Source organism: Anopheles nili, chromosome 3 (assembly GCF_943737925.1).
Source record: "Anopheles nili chromosome 3, idAnoNiliSN_F5_01, whole genome shotgun sequence".
In the NCBI taxonomy this organism is placed as follows: domain Eukaryota; kingdom Metazoa; phylum Arthropoda; class Insecta; order Diptera; family Culicidae; genus Anopheles; species Anopheles nili.
In genome coordinates this window covers 69,640,322-69,650,510 of record NC_071292.1, presented here as the reverse complement: position 1 = coordinate 69,650,510, position 10,189 = coordinate 69,640,322, and the positions used below count along the sequence as shown (strand labels likewise).

The window sequence follows — 10,189 nt, the reverse complement described above, 5'->3', positions numbered from 1 at the left end:
AGAAACTTGAGTTCAATCACAGGGTGGCGGTAAGAACACAGCCCTATGTTCTCGATCGCGGTAGACAGCTGTCAAAATGAAGGACGAAAAACTCCGCATCGCATCAAACGAGAAAGCCGTGTTTCTGCGTGGTGTGAAATTAATTTCCTAATATTACCTACAAAATCATTTCAATAGTGGACAATCGTACTGTAAAAGTGGAGTGCTAGCAGAGCAGCTCAAAGTAAGTGTAAATTGAATCGTCGATTGTTTTGAAGAAAGGTAGAAAAAGCAAGTGAAAGTTAGGCTTGCTGCACACCGGGTTTGGAGCGCTAGCCTATCATGGCGGCCTACTTCAAAACCTCATTGAAGTTCTTTGCTATGTGTGAAAACACCTGAGGTTGAAGACTTGACGTCCCAATCTTACTTCAAGTGTGTTTATCGTGTTTTTTTATTATTTTTTCCCGCTTGTATAAGGTCAGTCAAAATGTCTATACCGCCATATATGATACCGCCCAATCCATGGGCGGCTCATATGATGGCCCAACAGCAAGTGTTCGCAGTGCAGCAGGCCCAAGCTCAGGCACAGGCCCAGGCGCAACAACAGCAGCAAGCCCAGGCCCATCTGCACGCTCAGCAGATGGCTGCGAACCAAATGCAACTGCCGCCGATGGGACACATTCCGCCGGGTCCACCGAAACCGGATGTCGTACTGACGGAGGAAAAGTTGCAGGAAAAAGGTTCCGAAACTTCATTTGAGCTGTTGTAGCACAGATGATTAATGATTTCGTTTGTATTTCAATGTAGCACAAAAATGGCAACAGTTGCAAACAAAGCGGTTTGCCGAGAAGCGCAAGTTTGGGTTTGTGGACGCACAAAAGGAGGACATGCCGCCGGAACATATTCGCAAGATCATACGAGACCACGGCGACATGACGAGCCGTAAGTACCGACACGATAAGCGCGTGTATTTGGGTGCACTTAAGTACATGCCTCATGCGGTGATGAAGCTGCTCGAAAACATGCCCATGCCGTGGGAACAGATCCGGGATGTTCCGGTGCTATACCACATAACCGGTGCGATCACGTTTGTAAACGAGATCCCTTGGGTGATTGAACCGCTATACATTGCTCAGTGGGGCACAATGTGGATCATGATGAGACGTGAAAAACGTGATCGTCGGCATTTCAAACGAATGCGTTTTCCGCCTTTCGACGATGAGGAACCGCCTCTTGATTACGCCGATAACGTGCTCGATGTGGAGCCACTCGAGGCAATTCAAATCGATCTTGACGCCGAGGAAGACGGCAGCGTGTACGATTGGTTCTATGAGCATAGGCCATTAATAGGAACGCCCCACGTTAATGGCTCCACTTACCGGAAGTGGAATCTTACACTTCCCCAAATGGCCACGCTGTACCGATTGGGAAATCAGTTGCTTACAGATCTAGTGGATGATAACTTCTTCTACCTCTTCGATCCGAAAAGTTTCTTCACCGCAAAAGCCCTCAATATGGCCATTCCCGGTGGTCCAAAGTTTGAACCACTGATAAAGGATCACAATGTGGGGTAAGTTCAAATAGCAGGAAGGGCGGAAGGCATTTGTTCCATATTTATTTTTTGTCCTTGCAGCGATGAAGATTGGAACGAGTTTAATGATATCAACAAGATCATAATCCGCCAGCCGATACGAACAGAATATCGAATTGCATTTCCATATCTGTACAACAACATGCCACACTTTGTGCATTTATCATGGTGAGTTAATATTCCTATAAATTTAAATCGTCTGCCATCTATCCATCGTTCAACATCATTGTATAGAAGTTTCTTACAGTGCCATAAATCATTTCGATGGTAAAGCAATAAGCCCGTAGAATTCGTTTTACTACTGTTAATATAAGCGAAAATTTTTTTTAATATATTATGGATCCAATGTTGATCGTTTAAGAAAAGTGCTAAAAACGACCGCTTAAATCCATGAACATGTCAAGTTGGTCCATGAACATGCTCAAATCCATGAACATGAACATCGCTTAAATCCATGAACATGTCAAGCATATGAATGCTGGATAGTCTATTTAGTTTTGAATTTTTGCATCATTTCCTGGTAACGTGAATATATCTCTAAATGGTTCATATGTGTATTTTAAGATATATTTTACTATTGGGTTAACGCAGTTTCGATTCTATTTTTCCATATTGTATAGGTACCATATGCCAAACGTAGTGTTCATTAAGACAGAAGATCCAGATTTGCCTGCCTTCTACTTCGATCCCTTGATCAACCCGATCGCTCACCGGCATGCAGTAAAAACTATCGAAATTTTGCCCGATGATGACGAAGAATTCATTCTACCGGAGGAAGTGCAACCGTTCCTGCAGGACACACCACTCTACACCGATAATACGGCAAATGGTATCTCGCTGCTCTGGGGTCCACGACCGTTCAACATGCGCTCAGGTCGGTGTCGACGAGCGATCGATATTCCGTTAGTAAAAACCTGGTACAAAGAGCACTGTCCCCCGGGGCATCCTGTAAAGGTGCGCGTCAGTTACCAGAAGCTGCTGAAATATTACGTACTGAACGCACTGAAGCACCGCAAACCGAAGCCACAAAAGAAGCGCTACCTCTTCCGGTCGTTTAAGGCAACCAAATTCTTCCAAACGACCACATTGGATTGGGTGGAAGCGGGTCTGCAGGTGTGTCGTCAAGGGTACAACATGTTGAATTTGTTGATTCATCGCAAGAACTTGAACTACTTGCATCTGGATTACAACTTCAATCTCAAGCCGGTTAAAACACTCACCACGAAAGAGCGTAAAAAATCTCGTTTCGGTAACGCATTCCATTTGTGTCGTGAAATTTTGCGCCTGACCAAGCTCATCATCGACTCTCACGTACAATATCGACTGAACAACGTTGATGCGTTCCAGCTTGCTGATGGACTCCAGTACATATTCGCCCACGTAGGCCAGTTGACTGGCATGTACCGATACAAGTACAAGCTGATGCGACAGATTCGAATGTGCAAGGATCTAAAGCATCTCATCTACTATCGTTTCAATACGGTAAGGCGTGAGTGTACGAAAACGGATTTTTTTCTCGGGGAACTAATTGTTACTACGCCTCTTTTTTTGCAGGGACCGGTAGGTAAGGGCCCGGGATGCGGATTCTGGGCACCGGGTTGGCGTGTTTGGTTATTCTTCATGCGAGGCATCACGCCACTGCTGGAACGCTGGTTGGGTAATTTGCTTTCTCGTCAGTTCGAGGGTCGTCACTCGAAGGGTGTCGCTAAAACGGTCACGAAGCAGCGCGTTGAGTCACATTTCGATCTAGAGCTACGCGCTTCCGTGATGCACGACATCGTCGACATGATGCCAGAGGGTATCAAGCAAAACAAGGCCCGAACCATCCTGCAGCATTTGTCCGAGGCGTGGCGCTGCTGGAAAGCCAACATTCCGTGGAAAGTACCCGGGTTGCCAATCCCAATTGAGAATATGATCCTGCGGTACGTGAAGATGAAGGCCGACTGGTGGACTAACACGGCTCATTACAACCGTGAGCGTATCCGGCGAGGCGCAACCGTGGACAAAACGGTTTGCAAGAAGAACTTGGGTCGCTTGACGCGTTTGTACCTGAAGGCGGAACAGGAACGACAACACAACTACCTGAAGGATGGGCCATACATTTCACCTGAAGAGGCGGTGGCAATTTACACGACCACCGTGCACTGGTTGGAGTCGCGCCGCTTTGCGCCTATCCCATTCCCGCCGCTCTCGTACAAGCACGATACGAAGCTGCTCATTTTGGCGTTGGAACGACTGAAGGAAGCTTACAGCGTGAAATCGCGATTGAACCAGAGCCAGCGCGAAGAGCTTGGTTTGATTGAGCAGGCGTACGACAATCCTCACGAGGCGTTGTCAAGAATTAAGCGTCATCTGCTGACACAGCGTGCATTTAAAGAGGTAAACTCTCAAACATAGAAATACTTGAAGTGTTTGTTTATCTGATCTGTCCTTTTTCTATCTCTCCTTCCAGACCGGGATTGAGTTTATGGATCTGTACAGCCACTTGATTCCGGTGTACGATGTGGAACCCTTGGAAAAGATTACGGATGCCTACCTCGACCAATACCTGTGGTACGAGGCTGATAAACGACGTCTGTTCCCACCGTGGATTAAACCAAGCGATACGGAACCTCCACCATTGCTGGTGTACAAATGGTGTCAAGGTGAGTCAATTTATATATGGAATAAGAAGTGTATTCTGAGTATTTCGTCGAAGAGGAAGTGTTTTTTGAGTGTATTCAGTGACGTCTGAGTATCCCTGCATATTATTAGTTCGCCTAGTTGGAGTAAGCTGGATGCTGCCGGTGTGTGCTTTGTGACAATGAGATTTAATGTTTAAGTTCATCCCCTTGTTGCAAACCTCACGCTGGCGGTATGTCCGATGTACGACGAGTGTTATTTGCAAGCCGAAAAGTGAATTGATCGATTGTAGAATTGATAGTTACAAAAGAGTTAGTTCATTATTGCTTACTTTTTCATTTACAGGTATTAACAACCTTCAGGATGTGTGGGACGTATCCGAGGGCGAGTGTAACGTACTGCTCGAGTCACGTTTCGAGAAGCTGTACGAAAAGATCGACTTGACCCTGCTAAATCGACTGTTGCGCTTGATCGTCGATCACAATATTGCTGATTACATGACCGCTAAAAACAACGTGGTGATCAACTATAAGGACATGAATCACACGAACAGTTACGGCATCATTCGTGGACTGCAGTTTGCATCGTTCGTTGCACAGTACTATGGTTTAGTGCTTGATTTGCTGGTGCTCGGTTTGCAGCGTGCCAGCGAAATGGCCGGCCCACCCCAAATGCCGAACGATTTCCTCACCTTCCAGGACGTGGCGACGGAAGCTTGCCATCCGATCCGCCTATACTGTCGATACGTCGATCGGATTCATATTTTCTTCCGTTTCACCGCGGAAGAGGCCCGTGATCTGATTCAACGATACCTTACCGAACATCCGGATCCGAACAACGAGAACATCGTTGGGTACAACAACAAGAAATGCTGGCCTCGCGACGCTCGTATGCGTCTGATGAAGCATGACGTTAATTTGGGCCGTGCGGTGTTCTGGGACATTAAGAATCGGTTGCCGCGCTCGGTAACAACCGTTCAGTGGGACAACACGTTCGTGTCCGTCTACTCGAAGGATAATCCCAATCTGCTGTTCAACATGTCTGGCTTCGAGTGTCGTATCCTGCCGAAGTGTCGCACGCAGAACGACGAATTCACGCACCGCGATGGAGTGTGGAATTTACAGAACGAGGTCACGAAGGAGCGTACTGCCCAGTGTTTCCTACGCGTTGATGATGAGTCGCTCAGCCGATTCCACAACCGCGTCCGCCAGATCCTGATGGCGTCCGGTTCGACCACTTTCACGAAGATCGTTAACAAATGGAACACGGCGCTGATTGGGCTGATGACGTACTTCCGTGAGGCGGTAGTCAACACGCAGGAGTTGTTGGATCTATTGGTGAAATGCGAGAACAAAATTCAGACCCGTATCAAGATTGGATTGAATTCGAAAATGCCTTCCCGTTTCCCGCCTGTCGTTTTCTACACACCTAAAGAGCTGGGCGGGCTGGGAATGTTGAGCATGGGTCACGTGCTTATTCCGCAGTCGGATCTCCGCTGGTCGAAGCAGACGGACGTGGGTATTACCCACTTCCGGTCGGGTATGTCGCACGACGAGGATCAGCTGATTCCCAATCTGTACCGTTACATTCAGCCGTGGGAGAGTGAATTTATCGATTCGCAGCGAGTGTGGGCTGAATACGCGCTGAAGCGGCAAGAAGCAAACGCTCAGAATCGTCGACTGACACTGGAAGATCTGGAGGATAGCTGGGATCGCGGCATCCCTCGTATAAACACGCTGTTCCAAAAAGATCGTCACACGCTCGCGTACGACAAAGGTTGGCGCATCCGGACGGAGTTCAAGCAATATCAAGTGTTGAAACAGAACCCATTCTGGTGGACGCATCAACGGCATGATGGTAAACTGTGGAACTTAAACAACTATCGTACGGACATGATACAAGCACTTGGCGGTGTCGAGGGTATCCTCGAACATACTCTGTTCAAGGGCACATACTTCCCGACCTGGGAAGGTTTGTTCTGGGAAAAGGCATCCGGATTTGAGGAATCGATGAAGTACAAGAAGCTCACAAACGCGCAGCGCTCCGGTTTGAATCAGATCCCGAACCGTCGATTCACACTCTGGTGGTCACCGACGATTAACCGTGCGAACGTGTACGTGGGTTTCCAGGTGCAGCTGGATCTGACGGGCATTTTCATGCACGGTAAAATACCGACGCTCAAGATTTCTTTAATTCAGATTTTCCGTGCTCACTTGTGGCAGAAGATCCACGAATCGATCGTGATGGATCTTTGCCAGGTGTTTGATCAGGAGCTGGACGCACTCGAGATTGAAACGGTGCAGAAGGAAACCATCCATCCGCGTAAGTCGTACAAAATGAACTCGTCGTGTGCGGACATTCTGCTCTTCCCGGCGTACAAATGGAACGTGTCACGGCCGTCGCTGCTAGCGGACACGAAGGATACGATGGACAACACGACAACGCAGAAGTTCTGGATCGATGTGCAATTGCGTTGGGGCGATTACGATTCACACGACATTGAGCGTTACGCGCGTGCCAAATTCCTCGACTACACTACGGATAACATGTCGATCTATCCGTCTCCAACTGGCGTCCTGATTGCGATTGATCTAGCGTACAACCTGCACAGCGCGTACGGCAATTGGTTCCCGGGTTGCAAACCGTTGATCCAGCAGGCTATGGCAAAAATCATGAAGGCTAACCCAGCACTGTATGTACTGCGGGAGCGTATTCGAAAGGCACTGCAACTGTACAGTTCGGAACCAACCGAGCCGTACCTGAGCTCGCAGAACTACGGCGAGCTGTTCTCGAATCAGATCATCTGGTTTGTAGACGACACGAACGTGTACCGTGTGACGATCCACAAAACGTTCGAGGGTAACTTGACCACGAAACCGATTAACGGTGCGATCTTCATCTTTAATCCGCGTACGGGTCAGTTGTTCCTCAAAATCATTCACACGTCGGTGTGGGCAGGACAGAAGCGTCTTGGTCAGCTGGCTAAGTGGAAGACGGCTGAGGAAGTGGCGGCCTTGATTCGGTCGCTACCAGTCGAGGAACAACCCAAGCAGATTATCGTAACGCGCAAGGGCATGTTAGATCCGCTAGAGGTGCATTTGCTTGACTTCCCGAACATCGTCATCAAGGGATCGGAGCTGCAGTTACCATTCCAGGCTTGTCTGAAAGTGGAGAAATTCGGTGATCTCATTTTGAAGGCTACCGAACCACAGATGGTGCTGTTTAACCTATACGATGATTGGTTGAAGACGATCTCATCGTATACGGCATTTTCGCGTTTGATCCTCATCCTGCGCGCGCTGCACGTCAACACTGAGCGCACTAAGGTGATTCTCAAGCCGGACAAAACGACTGTTACCGAGGCGCACCACATCTGGCCGACGCTGACCGATGAGGAGTGGATTAAAGTGGAGGTGCAGTTGAAGGATCTGATCCTGGCGGATTACGGCAAGAAGAACAACGTAAACGTGGCGTCTCTAACGCAGTCAGAAATCCGTGACATTATTCTCGGTATGGAGATCTCAGCTCCGTCTGCTCAGCGACAACAAATTGCCGAAATTGAGAAGCAAACGAAGGAGCAATCACAGCTTACCGCGACGACAACTCGCACGACGAACAAGCACGGTGATGAGATCATTACTTCTACGACGAGCAATTACGAGACGACTACGTTTAGCTCGAAAACGGAATGGCGTGTGAGAGCTATCTCGGCAACGAACTTGCATCTGCGTACCAACCACATCTACGTCAGCTCGGACGACATTAAGGAAACAGGATACACGTACATTCTGCCCAAGAACGTGCTGAAGAAGTTTGTCACCATCTCCGATCTGCGAGCACAGATCGCCGGGTATTTGTACGGTGTAAGTCCACCGGACAACCCACAAGTGAAAGAGATTCGATGCATCGTGATGCCACCGCAATGGGGCACGCACCAGCAGATCAACCTACCGAGCACGTTGCCTGCCCACCAGTATCTGAAGGATATGGAGCCACTTGGATGGATCCACACGCAGCCAAACGAGTTGCCACAGCTTTCACCTCAGGACATTACGACGCACGCTCGCATCATGTCCGAAAATCCAACCTGGGACGGTGAGAAGACAATCGTAATCACGTGCTCCTTCACTCCCGGCTCGTGCTCTCTCACCGCCTACAAGCTGACACCTTCGGGCTACGAGTGGGGCCACAAGAACACGGACAAGGGCAACAATCCGAAGGGGTACCTACCGTCGCACTACGAGCGTGTGCAAATGTTGCTGTCGAACAAGTTCCTCGGTTTCTTTATGGTGCCGGCGCAGGGTAGTTGGAACTACAATTTCATGGGTGTTCGTCACGATCCGAACATGAAGTACGAGCTGCAGTTGGCTAACCCGAAAGAGTTCTACCATGAGATTCACCGACCGTCCCATTTCCTGCTGTTTTCAAGCCTAGAGGAGGGCGGCGATGGCAACGGTGCCGACCGGGAGGATATGTTTGGCTAAACGGAGCAACGCTAGAGGGTTATTCCATTCGTACAACCCCTGTCGGGAATTATATTGGGCCACGGCTTGGTCAAGCGGATGCTTAATTAAAGTGTGACATTGGTAAAATAATTAGGAATAGTAGCAAGACTAATAAAGTATGTTCTTTTACACTCTCTATGAAGATAATCCAATTGGCGTAATGGCTCTAATGTCTTGATGGTTTTCTTTGCTAGCTTCTACATCTTTAGATTCAATATTTCAGCTCATTTTCTGACTTCGTGTGCCTTTATTGCGTCGAAAATGCGCGGCATTCTTTGTTTTATAAATAAATCCTCGTTTGCAACTCGAACAGTAGTAATCTCTGTGTACAACTCCCATATTGTCTAGTGGTTAGGATATCCGGCTCTCACCCGGAAGGCCCGGGTTCGATTCCCGGTATGGGAAAGAGGAGATCAAGTCCTTTTTTGATGAATGCAAGGAAATATATCGTTTATGTCATTCGCCCTTTGGCTTTAGCTCATTTAAGGTCCTGATCCTGCACTCATCTATAGGATATTTTTAGTGAGACAATGAAAATATCAACCAACCGTTAACAATAGGACAATAAAAAAGCCATTTTAAAATTTGGGAAAATACGTAAGCAAGTAACATGCTCTTCTTCGACTTCCATTTGAACCCATACGCAAATTACAATCAAGCTATTGATAAGAATACATTGATAATGTAACAGACCTTTGCATGATAGTTCCATAAAATAAAAAACGTGTACACGCAATCAACCTAATCTTTCTTACTGCAAATGAATCGTTATCACGATAATGTGGATTCAATGAATTATATTATATGACCCACCCAGCCTGTTTAGATGCTTTTCTTTTTGTGGGCACGGTCCCTACGATAAAAATCCCTACCAAATGAATTTATGAAGGGTGTCATGAAAGGGCGTTCCAGCGTCTCCCGCAGCAGATGCTCGCACGTGTTTCGAATGCCGAAATCGTTCAAGGTTTCGCAAGGATTCTAGAGGTTGGCTGTATTTGCGCTTGCGCGGCATTTGGTAAACATTCAATGCCGGCTGCTATAACAACGCAAACCCGGTCTGAATGCCGCCATAAGATATGCCGGGTGCTGGGGGAATCCTCCGGCAGGCATCGGGAGAAAAGGATGAGTCACCATGGTAACGCGATAAATAAGCCATTGCTGGAGGGAAATCCCTGACGGCAGGTTCTAATACATTTCGATTGTTGAAGCAATTTCGCTAGAGGAGCAAGTGGCGATTCTGAAGGTGTTTTTAGGGTTTTGAACCATCTGGAACTGTTTGTGGTTGGTTTTTTTATAACCGTTGAGGTTGGTTTTACATATTATTAAGATTCTGTGGTGTGTTGAGTGAAATCCCTAGCATTGAAGTATCGATTAACCAGCAAGTTGCACAAGGACGGTTTCTGATACCACATCTAGTGGCCCATTTTTGTTGTTATTGTCTTTCTCAGCAGAAAAGAAAAGGAAAAATCAACCGTTCCAGCCTTTTGAGCGA

General features: G+C 47.6%; 1 protein-coding gene and 1 non-coding gene across 2 annotated transcripts; both read left to right on the top strand.

Moving 5' to 3' along the window:
* Positions 1–466: 466 nt before the first annotated feature.
* Positions 467–9,056, top strand: LOC128727106 (pre-mRNA-processing-splicing factor 8). Its single transcript, XM_053820975.1, has 7 exons — positions 467–719; positions 787–1,549; positions 1,613–1,738; positions 2,191–3,052; positions 3,125–3,949; positions 4,023–4,215; positions 4,538–9,056. Exons 1-7 carry the CDS (start codon positions 467–469, stop codon positions 8,674–8,676), a joined length of 7,161 nt encoding a protein of 2,386 aa, XP_053676950.1. The 3' UTR covers positions 8,677–9,056.
* Positions 9,031–9,102, top strand: Trnae-cuc (transfer RNA glutamic acid (anticodon CUC)). The gene has a single exon. It is a non-coding gene; the product is annotated as a tRNA-Glu (tRNA).
* The last annotated feature ends 1,087 nt before the right edge of the window (positions 9,103–10,189 follow it).

Bases quoted from the DNA above. Each gene is read 5' to 3' on its own strand.
- LOC128727106 (XM_053820975.1), top strand. From the start codon at position 467: ATGTCTATACCGCCATATATGATACCGCCCAATCCATGGGCGGCTCAT. The intron at 1,550-1,612 runs GTAAGTTCAAAT...TTGTCCTTGCAG, and splicing joins ATAAAGGATCACAATGTGGG to CGATGAAGATTGGAACGAGT. The intron at 1,739-2,190 runs GTGAGTTAATAT...CATATTGTATAG, and splicing joins CACTTTGTGCATTTATCATG to GTACCATATGCCAAACGTAG.